The sequence below is a fragment of the Coregonus clupeaformis genome, chromosome 35 (genome assembly GCF_020615455.1).
Source record: "Coregonus clupeaformis isolate EN_2021a chromosome 35, ASM2061545v1, whole genome shotgun sequence".
NCBI lineage: Eukaryota > Metazoa > Chordata > Actinopteri > Salmoniformes > Salmonidae > Coregonus > Coregonus clupeaformis.
This window is the reverse complement of record NC_059226.1, coordinates 37,829,673-37,844,672: the sequence shown is the minus strand read 5'-3', so window position 1 is coordinate 37,844,672 and position 15,000 is coordinate 37,829,673. Positions and strand designations below refer to the sequence as shown.

General features: G+C 51.9%; 1 protein-coding gene across 1 annotated transcript in view; it reads right to left on the bottom strand.

The window, feature by feature from the left end:
- The window catches only part of LOC121551690 (myosin-11-like), a 67,902-nt gene that overhangs the window by 11,565 nt on the left and 41,337 nt on the right, over positions 1-15,000 (bottom strand). The window contains exons 32-41 of the mRNA XM_041864407.2: positions 14,088-14,240; positions 13,885-13,988; positions 13,365-13,509; positions 12,353-12,565; positions 11,981-12,193; positions 11,615-11,776; positions 11,170-11,298; positions 10,790-10,875; positions 9,604-9,727; positions 629-837 (exon numbers count right to left, since the gene is read on the bottom strand). Of these exons, the coding sequence (XP_041720341.2) occupies positions 629-837; positions 9,604-9,727; positions 10,790-10,875; positions 11,170-11,298; positions 11,615-11,776; positions 11,981-12,193; positions 12,353-12,565; positions 13,365-13,509; positions 13,885-13,988; positions 14,088-14,240 (1,538 nt within the window). The remainder of the gene's footprint in view (positions 1-628; positions 838-9,603; positions 9,728-10,789; positions 10,876-11,169; positions 11,299-11,614; positions 11,777-11,980; positions 12,194-12,352; positions 12,566-13,364; positions 13,510-13,884; positions 13,989-14,087; positions 14,241-15,000) is intronic.

Genomic DNA, 15,000 nt, shown 5'->3' with positions numbered 1-15,000 from the left:
GTTTTTCCACTCCTCAATTGTCCAGTGTTGTTGATCGCATGCTCACTGGGGCCGCTTCTTCTTGCTTAGAACTGATAGGAGTGGAACCCGGTGCGGTCGTCCGCTGCAATAGCCCATCCGTGACAAGGATTGACGAGTTGTGTGCTCCGAGATGCCGTTCTGCACACCACTGTTGTACTGCGCCGTTATTTGTCTGTTTGTGTCCCGCCTGTTAGGTTGCACGATTCTTGCCATTCTGCTTCGACCTCTCGACCTCGCTCAAAGTTGCTTAGGTCACTAGTTTTACCCATTCTGAAGTTCAATCAAACGGTAACTGAATGCCTCGATGCCTGTCTGCCTGCTTTATATAGCAAGCCACGGCCACGCGACTCACTGTAGGAGGGATACATTTTTGGTGAATGGGGTGGTGTACCTAATAAACTGGCCAGTGAGTGTATATTTACCAACCTTGCCTTTTGCATTCAGATCAAGTTATTCATGACCATGTGAGTAAGAACTACATTTCCCATCATCCTCTCCTGCCCCCACCTGTTCTCCAGCCCAAGCTGTTCCTGTCTCCTCCTCTCCTCTCTCCCCCCTTTTCCTCCCCTGTCTCCTCCTCTACTCTTCTCCCCTATCCTGTCCTCACCTGTTCTCCAGCTCCAGCTGCTCCTCCAGCTGGTGTAATTTGGCCTCCAGGGTGGCGATGGAGGATTTGAACTTTGACCTCCCCTGACCCTCCATCTCCTGTAGCTTGACCTTCAGATCCTTGTTCTGCCTCTCCAGCTGCTGTCTGGTGCCCTCACTGCTCTGGGAGGAACTACGCTCAGCCTGCAGCTCACTGCTCAACTGGTCCACCTAGGGGGAAGGAAGGGATAGAGAGACGCACAGGTGATGACAGGGGGAGGAATAGAGAGACACACACATGACTTTAGAGAGGGGGTCATGGGAGGAAGAGGTTAGGACAAGGGGGAAGAGATAGAAGGAGATGCACTCTGGTCTGGGAGGAGCTACACTCCAGACAGTCAAGGGAAGAGGTAGGGAGACAGTAAAGGGGGGGAAGAGGTAGGGAGACAGTAAAGGGAAGAGGTAGGGAGTCAGTAAAGGGAAGAGGTAGGGAGTCAGTAAAGGGAAGAGGTAGGGAGAGAGTAAAGGGAAGAGGTAGGGAGACAGTAAAGGGGTGGGGGAAGAGGTAGGGAGACAGTAAAGGGAAGAGGTAGGGAGACAGTAAAGGGGGGGGGGGAGAGGTAGGGAGACAGTAAATGGAAGAGGTAGGGAGTCAGTAAAGGGAAGAGGTAGGGAGTCAGTAAAGGGAAGAGGTAGGGAGTCAGTAAAGGGAAGAGGTAGGGAGTCAGTAAAGGGAAGAGGTAGGGAGACAGTAAAGGGAAGAGGTAGGGAGTCAGTAAAGGGAAGAGGTAGGGAGTCAGTAAAGGGAAGAGGTAGGGAGTCAGTAAAGGGGGGGGGGGAAGAGGTAGGGAGACAGTAAAGGGAAGAGGTAGGGAGTCAGTAAAGGGAAGAGGTAGGAAGTCAGTAAAGGGAAGAGGTAGGGAGACAGTAAAGGGAAGAGGTAGGGAGACAGTAAAGGGGTGGGGGGAAGAGGTAGGGAGACAGTAAAGGGAAGAGGTAGGGAGACAGTAAAGGGAAGAGGTAGGGAGACAGTAAAGGGGTGGGGGGAAGAGGTAGGGAGACAGTAAAGGGAAGAGGTAGGGAGTCAGTAAAGGGAAGAGGTAGGGAGTCAGTAAAGGGAAGAGGTAGGGAGCTGGTAAAGGGAAGAGGTAGGGAGCTGGTAAAGGGAAGAGGTAGGGAGACAGTAAAGGGGGGAGAGGTAGGGAGACAGTAAAGGGAAGAGGTAGGGAGACAGTAAAGGGGGGAAGAGGTAGGGAGACAGTAAATGGAAGAGGTAGGGAGTCAGTAAAGGGAAGAGGTAGGGAGACAGTAAAGGGAAGAGGTAGGGAGACAGTAAAGGGAAGAGGTAGGGAGTCAGTAAAGGGAAGAGGTAGGGAGACAGTAAAGGGAAGAGGTAGGGAGCTGGTAAAGGGAAGAGGTAGGGAGCTGGTAAAGGGAAGAGGTGGGGAGACAGTAAAGGGGGGGGGAAGAGGTAGGGAGACAGTAAAGGGAAGAGGTAGGGAGACAGTAAAGGGAAGAGGTAGGGAGCTGGTAAAGGGAAGAGGTAGGAGACAGTAAATGGGGGGGAAGAGGTAGGGAGACAGTAAAGGGAAGAGGTAGGGAGACAGTAAAGGGGGGAAGAGGTAGGGGAGCTGGTAAAGGGAAGAGGTAGGGAGCTGGTAAAGGGAAGAGGTAGGGAGACAGTAAAGGGGGGGGGGAGAGGTAGGGAGACAGTAAAGGGAAGAGGTAGGGAGTCAGTAAAGGGAAGAGGTAGGAAGTCAGTAAAGGGAAGAGGTAGGGAGACAGTAAAGGGAAGAGGTAGGGAGACAGTAAAGGGGTGGGGGAAGAGGTAGGGAGACAGTAAAGGGAAGAGGTAGGGAGACAGTAAAGGGAAGAGGTAGGGAGACAGTAAAGGGGTGGGGGAAGAGGTAGGAGACAGTAAAGGAAGAGGTAGGGAGTCAGTAAAGGGAAGAGGTAGGGAGACAGTAAAGGGAAGAGGTAGGGAGCTGGTAAAGGAAGAGGTAGGGAGCTGGTAAAGGGAAGAGGTAGGGAGACAGTAAAGGGGGGGGAGAGGTAGGGAGACAGTAAAGGGAAGAGGTAGGGAGAGGGTAAAGGGGGGGGGAAGAGGTAGGGAGACAGTAAATGGAAGAGGTAGGGAGTCAGTAAAGGGAAGAGGTAGGGAGACAGTAAAGGGAAGAGGTAGGGAGTCAGTAAAGGGAAGAGGTAGGGAGTCAGTAAAGGGAAGAGGTAGGGAGCTGGTAAAGGGAAGAGGTAGGGAGCTGGTAAAGGGAAGAGGTAGGGAGACAGTAAAGGGGGGGGAAGAGGTAGGGAGACAGTAAAGGGAAGAGGTAGGGAGACAGTAAAGGGGGGAAGAGGTAGGGAGACAGTAAATGGAAGAGGTAGGAGTCAGTAAAGGGAAGAGGTAGGGAGACAGTAAAGGGAAGAGGTAGGGAGTCAGTAAAGGGAAGAGGTAGGGAGTCAGTAAAGGGAAGAGGTAGGGAGAGAGTAAAGGGAAGAGGTAGGGAGCTGGTAAAGGGAAGAGGTAGGGAGCTGGTAAAGGGAAGAGGTAGGGAGACAGTAAAGGGGGGGGGAAGAGGTAGGGATACAGTAAAGGGAAGAGGTAGGGAGACAGTAAAGGGGGGAGAGGTAGGGAGACAGTAAATGGAAGAGGTAGGGAGTCAGTAAAGGGAAGAGGTAGGGAGACAGTAAAGGGAAGAGGTAGGGAGTCAGTAAAGGGAAGAGGTAGGGAGTCAGTAAAGGGAAGAGGTAGGGAGACAGTAAAGGGAAGAGGTAGGGAGTCAGTAAAGGGAAGAGGTAGGGAGACAGTAAAGGGAAGAGGTAGGGAGCTGGTAAAGGGAAGAGGTAGGGAGACAGTAAAGGGGGGAAGAGGTAGGGAGACAGTAAAGGGAAGAGGTAGGGAGACAATAAAGGGAAGAGGTAGGGAGCTGGTAAAGGGAAGAGGTAGGGAGACAGTAAAGGGGGGAAGAGGTAGGGGAGACAGTAAAGGGAAGAGGTAGGGAGACAGTAAAGGGAAGAGGTAGGGAGCTGGTAAAGGGAAGAGGTAGGGAGACAGTAAAGGGGGGAGAGGTAGGGAGACAGTAAAGGGAAGAGGTAGGGAGACAGTAAAGGGGGGGAAGAGGTAGGGAGACAGTAAATGGAAGAGGTAGGGGAGTCAGTAAAGGGAAGAGGTAGGGAGACAGTAAAGGGAAGAGGTAGGGAGTCAGTAAAGGGAAGAGGTAGGGGAGTCAGTAGAGGGAAGAGGTAGGGAGACAGTAAAGGGAAGAGGTAGGGAGCTGGTAAAGGGAAGAGGTAGGGAGCTGGTAAAGGGAAGAGGTAGGGAGACAGTAAAGGGGGGGGAAGAGGTAGGGAGACAGTAAAGGGAAGAGGTAGGGAGACAGTAAAGGGGGGGAAGAGGTAGGGAGACAGTAAATGGAAGAGGTAGGGAGTCAGTAAAGGGAAGAGGTAGGGAGACAGTAAATGGAAGAGGTAGGGAGTCAGTAAAGGGAAGAGGTAGGGAGACAGTAAAGGGAAGAGGTAGGGAGCTGGTAAAGGGAAGAGGTAGGGAGACAGTAAAGGGGGGGGGGAGAGGTAGGGAGACAGTAAAGGGAAGAGGTAGGGAGACAGTAAAGGGAAGAGGTAGGGAGCTGGTAAAGGGAAGAGGTAGGGAGACAGTAAAGGGGGGAAGAGGTAGGGAGACAGTAAAGGGAAGAGGTAGGGAGACAGTAAAGGGAAGAGGTAGGGAGGCAATAAAGGGAAGAGGTAGGGAGACGGTAAAGGGAAGAGGTAGGGAGTCAGTAAAGGGAAGAGGTAGGGAGACAGTAAAGGGAAGAGGTAGGGAGCTGGTAAAGGGAAGAGGTAGGGAGACAGTAAAGGGGGGAAGAGGTAGGGAGACAGTAAAGGGAAGAGGTAGGGAGACAGTAAAGGGAAGAGGTAGGGAGCTGGTTAAGGGAAGAGGTAGGGAGACAGTAAAGGGGGGGGGGAAGAGGTAGGGAGACAGTAAAGGGAAGAGGTAGGGAGACAGTAAAGGGAAGAGGTAGGGAGTCAATAAAGGGAAGAGGTAGGGAGACAGTAAAGGGAAGAGGTAGGGAGTCAATAAAGGGAAGAGGTAGGGAGTCAGTAAAGGGAAGAGGTAGGGAGACAGTAAAGGGAAGAGGTAGGGAGGCAGTAAAGGGGGAGGTAGGGAGACAGTAAAGGAAAGAGGTAGGGAGTCAGTAAAGGGAAGAGGTAGGGAGTCAGTAAAGGGAAGAGGTAGGGAGCTGGTAAAGGGAAGAGGTAGGGAGCTGGTAAAGGGAAGAGGTAGGGAGACAGTAAAGGGGGGGAAGAGGTAGGGAGACAGTAAAGGGAAGAGGTAGGGAGAGGGTAAAGGGGGGGGGAAGAGGTAGGGAGACAGTAAATGGAAGAGGTAGGGAGTCAGTAAAGGGAAGAGGTAGGGAGACAGTAAAGGGAAGAGGTAGGGAGTCAGTAAAGGGAAGAGGTAGGGAGTCAGTAAAGGGAAGAGGTAGGGAGCTGGTAAAGGGAAGAGGTAGGGAGCTGGTAAAGGGAAGAGGTAGGGAGACAGTAAAGGGGGGGGAAGAGGTAGGGAGACAGTAAAGGGAAGAGGTAGGGAGACAGTAAAGGGGGGAAGAGGTAGGGAGACAGTAAATGGAAGAGGTAGGGAGTCAGTAAAGGGAAGAGGTAGGGAGACAGTAAAGGGAAGAGGTAGGGAGTCAGTAAAGGGAAGAGGTAGGGAGTCAGTAAAGGGAAGAGGTAGGGAGAGAGTAAAGGGAAGAGGTAGGGAGCTGGTAAAGGGAAGAGGTAGGGAGCTGGTAAAGGGAAGAGGTAGGGAGACAGTAAAGGGAAGAGGTAGGGAGTCAGTAAAGGGAAGAGGTAGGGAGTCAGTAAAGGGAAGAGGTAGGGAGACAGTAAAGGGAAGAGGTAGGGAGTCAGTAAAGGGAAGAGGTAGGGAGACAGTAAAGGGAAGAGGTAGGGAGCTGGTAAAGGGAAGAGGTAGGGAGACAGTAAAGGGGGGGGGAAGAGGTAGGGAGACAGTAAAGGGAAGAGGTAGGGAGACAGTAAAGGGAAGAGGTAGGAGCTGGTAAAGGGAAGAGGTAGGGAGACAGTAAAGGGGGGAAGAGGTAGGGAGACAGTAAAGGGAAGAGGTAGGGAGACAGTAAAGGGAAGAGGTAGGGAGCTGGTAAAGGGAAGAGGTAGGGAGACAGTAAAGGGGGGGAGAGGTAGGGAGACAGTAAAGGGAAGAGGTAGGGAGACAGTAAAGGGGGGGAAGAGGTAGGGAGACAGTAAATGGAAGAGGTAGGGAGTCAGTAAAGGGAAGAGGTAGGGAGACAGTAAAGGGAAGAGGTAGGGAGTCAGTAAAGGGAAGAGGTAGGGAGTCAGTAAAGGGAAGAGGTAGGGAGACAGTAAAGGGAAGAGGTAGGGAGCTGGTAAAGGGAAGAGGTAGGGAGCTGGTAAAGGGAAGAGGTAGGGAGACAGTAAAGGGGGGGGAAGAGGTAGGGAGACAGTAAAGGGAAGAGGTAGGGAGACAGTAAAGGGGGGGGAAGAGGTAGGGAGACAGTAAATGGAAGAGGTAGGGAGTCAGTAAAGGGAAGAGGTAGGGAGACAGTAAAGGGAAGAGGTAGGGAGTCAGTAAAGGGAAGACGTAGGGAGACAGTAAAGGGAAGAGGTAGGGAGCTGGTAAAGGGAAGAGGTAGGGAGACAGTAAAGGGGGGGGGGAGAGGTAGGGAGACAGTAAAGGGAAGAGGTAGGGAGACAGTAAAGGGAAGAGGTAGGGAGCTGGTAAAGGGAAGAGGTAGGGAGACAGTAAAGGGGGGGAAGAGGTAGGAGACAGTAAAGGAAGAGGTAGGGAGACAGTAAAGGGAAGAGGTAGGGAGGCAATAAAGGGAAGAGGTAGGGAGACAGTAAAGGGAAGAGGTAGGGAGTCAGTAAAGGGAAGAGGTAGGGAGACAGTAAAGGGAAGAGGTAGGGAGCTGGTAAAGGAAGAGGTAGGGAGACAGTAAAGGGGGGGAAGAGGTAGGGAGACAGTAAAGGGAAGAGGTAGGAGACAGTAAAGGGAAGAGGTAGGGAGCTGGTTAAGGGAAGAGGTAGGGAGACAGTAAAGGGGGGGAAGAGGTAGGGAGACAGTAAAGGGAAGAGGTAGGAGACAGTAAAGGAAGAGGTAGGGAGTCAATAAAGGAAGAGGTAGGGAGACAGTAAAGGGAAGAGGTAGGGAGTCAATAAAGGGAAGAGGTAGGGAGTCAGTAAAGGGAAGAGGTAGGGAGACAGTAAAGGGAAGAGGTAGGGAGGCAGTAAAGGGGGGGGGAGGTAGGGAGACAGTAAAGGAAAGAGGTAGGGAGTCAGTAAAGGGAAGAGGTAGGGAGACAGTAAAGGGAAGAGGTAGGGAGACAGTAAAGGGAAGAGGTAGGGAGTCAGTAAAGGGAAGAGGTAGGGAGTCAGTAAAGGGAAGAGGTAGGGAGCTGGTAAAGGGAAGAGGTAGGGAGTCAGTAAAGGGAAGAGGTAGGGAGCTGGTAAAGGGAAGAGGTAGGGAGCTGGTAAAGGGAAGAGGTAGGGAGACAGTAAAGGGGGGGGAAGAGGTAGGGAGACAGTAAAGGGAAGAGGTAGGGAGACAGTAAAGGGGGGAAGAGGTAGGGAGACAGTAAATGGAAGAGGTAGGGAGTCAGTAAAGGGAAGAGGTAGGGAGACAGTAAAGGGAAGAGGTAGGGAGTCAGTAAAGGGAAGAGGTAGGGAGTCAGTAAAGGGAAGAGGTAGGGAGAGAGTAAAGGGAAGAGGTAGGGAGCTGGTAAAGGGAAGAGGTAGGGAGCTGGTAAAGGGAAGAGGTAGGAGACAGTAAAGGGGGGGAAGAGGTAGGGAGACAGTAAAGGGAAGAGGTAGGGAGACAGTAAAGGGGGGGGGGGAGAGGTAGGGAGACAGTAAATGGAAGAGGTAAGAAGTCAGTAAAGGGAAGAGGTAGGGAGACAGTAAAGGGAAGAGGTAGGGAGTCAGTAAAGGGAAGAGGTAGGGAGTCAGTAAAGGGAAGAGGTAGGGAGACAGTAAAGGGAAGAGGTAGGGGAGTCAGTAAAGGGAAGAGGTAGGAGACAGTAAAGGAAGAGGTAGGGAGCTGGTAAAGGGAAGAGGTAGGGAGACAGTAAAGGGGGGGGGAAGAGGTAGGGAGACAGTAAAGGGAAGAGGTAGGGAGACAGTAAAGGGAAGAGGTAGGGAGCTGGTAAAGGGAAGAGGTAGGGAGACAGTAAAGGGGGGAAGAGGTAGGGAGACAGTAAAGGGAAGAGGTAGGGAGACAGTAAAGGGAAGAGGTAGGGAGCTGGTAAAGGGAAGAGGTAGGGAGACAGTAAAGGGGGGGGAGAGGTAGGGAGACAGTAAAGGGAAGAGGTAGGGAGACAGTAAAGGGGGGGAAGAGGTAGGAGACAGTAAATGGAAGAGGTAGGGAGTCAGTAAAGGGAAGAGGTAGGGAGACAGTAAAGGGAAGAGGTAGGGAGTCAGTAAAGGGAAGAGGTAGGGAGTCAGTAAAGGGAAGAGGTAGGGAGACAGTAAAGGGAAGAGGTAGGGAGCTGGTAAAGGGAAGAGGTAGGGAGCTGGTAAAGGAAGAGGTAGGGAGACAGTAAAGGGGGAAGAGGTAGGGGAGACAGTAAAGGGAAGAGGTAGGGAGACAGTAAAGGGGGGAAGAGGTAGGGAGACAGTAAATGGAAGAGGTAGGGAGTCAGTAAAGGGAAGAGGTAGGGAGACAGTAAAGGGAAGAGGTAGGGAGTCAGTAAAGGGAAGAGGTAGGGAGACAGTAAAGGGAAGAGGTAGGGAGCTGGTAAAGGGAAGAGGTAGGGAGACAGTAAAGGGGGGAGAGGTAGGGAGACAGTAAAGGGAAGAGGTAGGGAGACAGTAAAGGGAAGAGGTAGGGAGCTGGTAAAGGGAAGAGGTAGGGAGACAGTAAAGGGGGGAAGAGGTAGGGAGACAGTAAAGGGAAGAGGTAGGGAGACAGTAAAGGGAAGAGGTAGGGAGGCAATAAAGGGAAGAGGTAGGGAGACAGTAAAGGGAAGAGGTAGGGAGTCAGTAAAGGGAAGAGGTAGGGAGACAGTAAAGGGAAGAGGTAGGGAGCTGGTAAAGGGAAGAGGTAGGGAGACAGTAAAGGGGGGAAGAGGTAGGGAGACAGTAAAGGGAAGAGGTAGGGAGACAGTAAAGGAAGAGGTAGGGAGCTGGTTAAGGGAAGAGGTAGGGAGACAGTAAAGGGGGGAAGAGGTAGGGAGACAGTAAAGGGAAGAGGTAGGGAGACAGTAAACGGAAGAGGTAGGGAGTCAATAAAGGGAAGAGGTAGGGAGACAGTAAAGGGAAGAGGTAGGGAGACAGTAAAGGGAAGAGGTAGGGAGTCAGTAAAGGGAAGAGGTAGGGAGACAGTAAAGGGAAGAGGTAGGGAGGCAGTAAAGGGGAGAGGTAGGGAGACAGTAAAGGAAAGAGGTAGGGAGTCAGTAAAGGGAAGAGGTAGGGAGACAGTAAAGGGAAGAGGTAGGGAGACAGTAAAGGGAAGAGGTAGGGAGGCAGTAAAGGGGGGGGGAAGAGGTAGGGAGACAGTAAAGGGAAGAGGTAAGGAGACAGTAAAGGGAAGAGGTAGGGAGACAGTAAAGGGAAGAGGTAGGGAGTCAGTAAAGGGAAGAGGTAGGGAGTCAGTAAAGGGAAGAGGTAGGGAGCTGGTAAAGGGAAGAGGTAGGGAGTCAGTAAAGGGAAGAGGTAGGGAGCTGGTAAAGGGAAGAGGTAGGGAGACAGTAAAGGGAAGAGGTAGGGAGCTGGTAAAGGGAAGAGGTAGGGAGCTGGTAAAGGGAAGAGGTAGGGAGACAGTAAAGGGAAGAGGTAGGGAGTCAGTAAAGGGAAGAGGTAGGGAGTCAGTAAAGGAGGTCATTGAGTGTCTCTTGGTCTACTCCTCCTTCCTACACACTACCTAGTGCACACTACCTAGTGTATACTCCCCTTCCCCCTAAAACCTACCTAAAGCACAATCCCCTCCCCCCTACACACTACATAGTGTATACTCCCCTTCTCCCCTACCTGTTGTTGTGTCTTCCGGAGGCGGTCGTTGAGGATCTCCATGTTGGCCTGCTCCTCCTCCAGCTCTTCCTCTAGCTGGGTGATCTTAGCCTCAAGACGACGCTTCTCATCAGACATCATAGACCTGAGGAGAGGAGGAGGAGGAGGAGGGAGTAGGAGGAGGAGGAGGAGGAGGAGGAGGAGGTGGTGAGAGAGGAGATAGGAGGAGGAGGAGGTGGAGGGGAGGAGGAGGGAGTAGGAGGAGGAGGAGGTGGAGGAGGAGGAGGAGTAGGAGGAGGGAGTAGGAGGAGGAGGAGGTGGAGGAGGAGGAGGAGGGAGTAGGAGGAGGGAGTAGGAGGAGGGAGTAGGAGGAGGAGATTAGCAGAGATTTACAGTATAAATGTCAATAATCTAAATTGGCTTCCTCTTTTGTCTGCTGAATTGAATGGGAGAAACGAATTGGTTAAATGTAAGGCAAGGGTTAGGTTTATATTTAAGGGTGGGTCAAGGTTACTTTTAGGGTATGGTTAAGTTTGGGTTAAGGGTTAGGTGTTAAGATTAGGGCAAGTTTCAGGGTGAGTCCTAGCGGGACTAGGTGAATGCAATATGCCAGCATTACTACAGTACTGAGGATGTTTTCACATGTCCAGTTGTTCTACATCAATACAGATGAAGGAAAAGAGATCAGGTCTGTGTCCCAAATGACACCATTTAGACCAGAGTCCAATGTAACCTATTCTCTATATAGTGCACTACTTTATACCAGAGTCCAATAGTAACCTATTCCCTATATAGTGCACTACTTTATACAGAGTCCAATAGTAACCTATTCCCTATATAGTGCACTACTTTATACCAGAGTCCAATAGTAACCTATTCCCTATATAGTGCACTACTTTAGACCAGAGTCCTATGTAACCTATTCCCTATATAGTGCACTACTTTAGACCAGAGTCCAATGTAACCTATTCCCTATATAGTGCACTACTTTAGACCAGAGTCCAATGTAACCTATTCTCTATATAGTGCACTACTTTAGACCAGAGTCCAATGTAACCTATTCTCTATATAGTGCACAACTTTAGACCAGAGTCCTATGTAACCTATTCCCTATATAGTGCACTACTTTAGACCACGGCCCATGGGGAATAGGGTACCATTTGAGACATAGTCTAAGGGACTTTTTAAAAGTAGCCTACACACTCACTTCCCAGAGTTGCTGGCCAGATCCTCAGACATCTCATCTCTCTCTGTCTCGGCCTGCTTACGAGCCCTCTCTGCTGCAGCCAACTCCTACAGGGGGGAGGGGGGGGGGGAGGGAGCGAGGGAGCGAGGGAGCGAGGGAGCGAGAGAGAGAGAGAGAGAGAGAGAGAGAGAGAGAGAGAGAGAGAGAGAGAGAGAGAGAGAGAGAGAGAGAGAGAGAGAGAGAGAGAGGTGGTTAAGAGACAAGAACAGGAGAGAGGGAGAGTTTAATTTGTGTGACGTTTCTAGTAGTGTGTGTATCGCAAGGCAAGATTCTCCCATGTTAACATATTCTGTGTCCAGAGAGATGGGGAGATGGAGAGAGAGAGAGGGAGAGGACTGTACCTCCTGTAGCTGCATGAAGCCGGCCTCCAGAGTCTTGGCTCTCCTCTCTGACTCTCTGGCCGAGGACAGTACCTCCTTCTGGGCTGCACGGGAATCCTCCACCTCCCTCTGGAGCTCCTTCATCTGGGCCTGAGGAGGAGGAGGGGAGGAGGAGAGGAAGAGGGAGGAGGAGAGGGGAAGGAATAGGAGCCAGAGAGGAAGGAGAGTGGAGGTCATTAGTGGAGAAGTGCTAAACTGACCCAGGATCAGCGTCTGCACCGTCTAGACCGTCTACAGACAACTTCCCCCTACACCCAGGTTCTCAGTGTTGTGTGACTGACCTGTATCTTCCTCTGCTGTTTGACGGCCTCATCACGCCCCCTACTGGTGGGAGGGGAAGAGGCGAAGAGGAGGAGGGGAGGAGGAGGAAGAGGAGGAAGAGGTGTGTGGTGTCTGTGTGACTGACCTGTATCTTGCGTAGCTGTTTGACGGCCTCGTCACGCCCCCTACTGGTGGCTTCCACCTGGTCCTCCAGATCCTTCACCTCTCCTTCCAGCTTCTTCCTCCCTGCTGTCGCCACCGCACGCTGCCTCCTCTCCTCCTCCAGCTCACCCTCCAGCTCACGCACCTGGAGGAGAGGAAGGGAGGGGAGGGAGGCAGAGGGGAGGGAGAAAGCAGGAGGGAGAGAGAGAGAGGTTAGACGGCTGTCGCAACCCGCACCGACTCCAGCTCATGCACCTGGAGGAGAGGGAGGGAGGGATGGACTCCAGCTCCTCCTCTCCTCCCCCTGTCTCCTCCTCTCCACCCCCTGTCTCCTCTCCCTGTCTCCTACCTGTTTCAGTAGTTGTTTCCTCCTCTCCTCCCCCTGTTCATCATGTCCCTGTAGATCTCTGTCATGCTGTGTCTTCATGGCCTGCATGTTGACCTCCAGACGTAGCTTAGCGTCCTCCGCAACCTGTAGTTCATCCTCCAGCTCCTCCATCTGGGTATGCATCTCATCCAACACCGCCTCCAGACCTCGCTTAGCCTTCTCCAGCTCATGGACCTGGACAACCATACAACACAATCAGTCACAATTAACCTGAAAGAGAGAAAGAGAGAGAACGAGAGAGAAAGAGAGAGAACGAGAGAGAGAACGAGAGAGAGAGAGAGAACGAGAGAGAGAGAGAGATGAAGACAGCGAGAGAGATACAAACACACTCACGTTCTTCCCGACGTCGTCCTTGGAGCTGACCAGGTCCTCCATCTCTACCCTGAGGGCCTTGTTGCTCCTCTCCTGCTCCTCCAGGGAGCCCTGCACCTCCTCCAAGGCCCTCCCCAGAGCCAGCGCCCGCGTCTCCTTCTCCCTGGCCTCCGCCTCTGCTCGGTCACGCTCCTCAGCATACTTACTGGAGATGGAACGCTCCTCCGCTAGCATCTGGGAGAGAGGAAGGGGAGGGGAGGAGAGGGGGGAGGGGAGGAGAGGGGGAGGGGGAAGAGAGGAGAGGGGGAGGGGAGGAGAGGAGAGGAGACAGGGAGGGAGGAGAAGGGGAGGGGAGGAGAGGGGGAAGGGGAGGAGAGGGGGAAGAGGGGAGAGGGGGAAGAGAGGGAGGGGGAGGGAGGAGAGGAGACAGGGAGGGAGGAGAAGGGGAGGGAGGAGAGGGGGAAGAGAGGAGAGGGGGGAGGGAGGAGAGGGGGAAGAGAGGAGAGGGGGAAGAGGGGAGAGGGGGAAGAGAGGAGAGGGGGAGGGGAGGAGAGGAGACCGGGAGGGAGGAGAAGGGGAGGGGAGGAGAGGGGGAAGAGAGGGGGGAGGGGTGGAGAGGAGAGGGGGAAGAGAGGGGGGAGGGGTGGAGAAGGGGGAGGGGTGGAGAAGGGGGAGGGGAGGAGAGGAGAGGAGGGAGGGGGTGAGCAAATAACTGTTTTTCACAGGTGGATGCAAAGATAATATGTGTTAAAAGTTGGCAAGACAGCACAAACAGATATGGGACCAGGCTAAGAAATGAGTTGGCAAGACAGCACAAACAGATATGGGACCAGGCTAAGAAATGATATCTGTTGTGTACTGTCCGTTTTATGTGGAGGGTGTTGTGTTGATTATGATCATTCTTGTTACTGACTTGCCTTTCTTAGTTGCCCCTGAGGGGATAAATAAAGTTGAGTTGAATTGAAATTAATTGAAATTAAGTTGATTTGAATCTAATTGAATTGAGTTGAATTTAGTTGAATTGACTCCTAACCTGGTCAAACTTCCTCTGTTTCTTCTCCAGGTTGGAGACCAAGGTTCTCTGGTTGTCCAGGTCCATCAGAATGTCCTCCAGTTCCTGCTGTAGTCTGCTCCTGTTCTTCTCCAGTTTATCGTAGGCACACGCCTTCTCCTCATACCTACAACCACACCATGAAGGAGTAACATATGGTTACATATGGTTAGTTATATATATATTATACATGGCTATACAGATGTAGGATCTTCATTTGACCAGTATTGTCACAGCAAAATAATCCTGCAGCAACAGGATTTGAACGTTTAAAGTCCATAATGTTGCTATTACCTAGCCAAAATTTTTGCAATACTGTTAATTATAACCGTGTTTTAATGCCAGTTTTCAGTTAATTTATTTAAATAACGAAGCTCATCTGCATTTCCTACGGTGCAGGAAAATTCTCAGCAACAAATTGAGCGATCAAATTAAGATCCTACAGATGTTTATTACAAATATATAACTATTATATAGAGTATATATGATATAATCCTGGTACTGTGAGTTGGCAGCCTCCAGGTCTCTCTGCAGGCGTTTCTTCCCCTCCTCCAGCAGTTCCACTGTCCCCTGCTGCTCATCCAGACGTTTCTTACAGTCAGACAGCTGAAGAGAGAGAAAGGGTCAAAGGTCAAACTCTCTATTCTCTTCCTGCCTCTCTCTCTCTCTCTCTCTCTCTCTCTCTCTCTCTCTCTCTCTACTGACCTGCATGTTGAGGCTGGAGGCCTGTCTCTCCACCCCTCTCTTGGCCTCTGTCTCTTCCTCCAGCTGTTCTAGAAGGTTGTTCCTGTCATCCTCTGTCTGGCGTAGACGACCTGACAGGTTCAGCTTCTGACGAGTCTCCTCTGCCAACAACTCCTAGAGGGGGAGAGAGGGAGAGAGGAGGAGAGGAGGAGAGAGGGAGAGAGGGAGAGAGGGAGAGAGGGAGAGAGGGAGAGAGGAGGAGAGGGGGAGAGGAGGAGAGGAGGAGAGGAGGAGAGAGGGAGAGAGGGAGAGAGGAGGAGAGGAGGAGAGGGAGAGAGGGAGAGAGGGAGAGGAGGAGAGGGAGAGAGGGAGAGAGGGAGAGAGGGGGAGAGGGAGAGAGGAGGAAGAGAGGGAGAGAGGGAGAGAGGGAGAGAGGGAGAGAGGAGGAGAGGGAGAGAGGGAGAGAGGGGAGAGAGGGAGAGAGGGAGAGAGGGAGAGAGGAGGGAGGGGAGAGAGAGAGGGATACAGATAGACATAAACATGTTGTGGTACATGCTGTTAGTCCTGTAGGTCTAAGTCTCACCTGAGAGTCCTGTAGGTCTAAGTCTCCCCTGTTAGTACTATAGGTCTAAGTCTCCCCTGTTAGTACTATAGGTCTAAGTCTCACCTGTTAGTCCTGTAGGTCTAAGTCTCACCTGTTAGTCCTGTAGGTCTAAGTCTCCCCTGTTAGTCCTATAGGTCTAAGTCTCCCCTGTTAGTCCTATAGGTCTAAGTCTCCCCTGTTAGTCCTATAGGTCTAAGTCTCCCCTATTAGTCCTATAGGTCTAAGTCTCCCCTGTTAGTCCTATAGGTCTAAGTCTCCCCTGTTAGTCCTATAGGTCTAAGTCTCCCCTGTTAGTACTATAGGTCTAAGTCTCCCCTGTTAGTACTATAG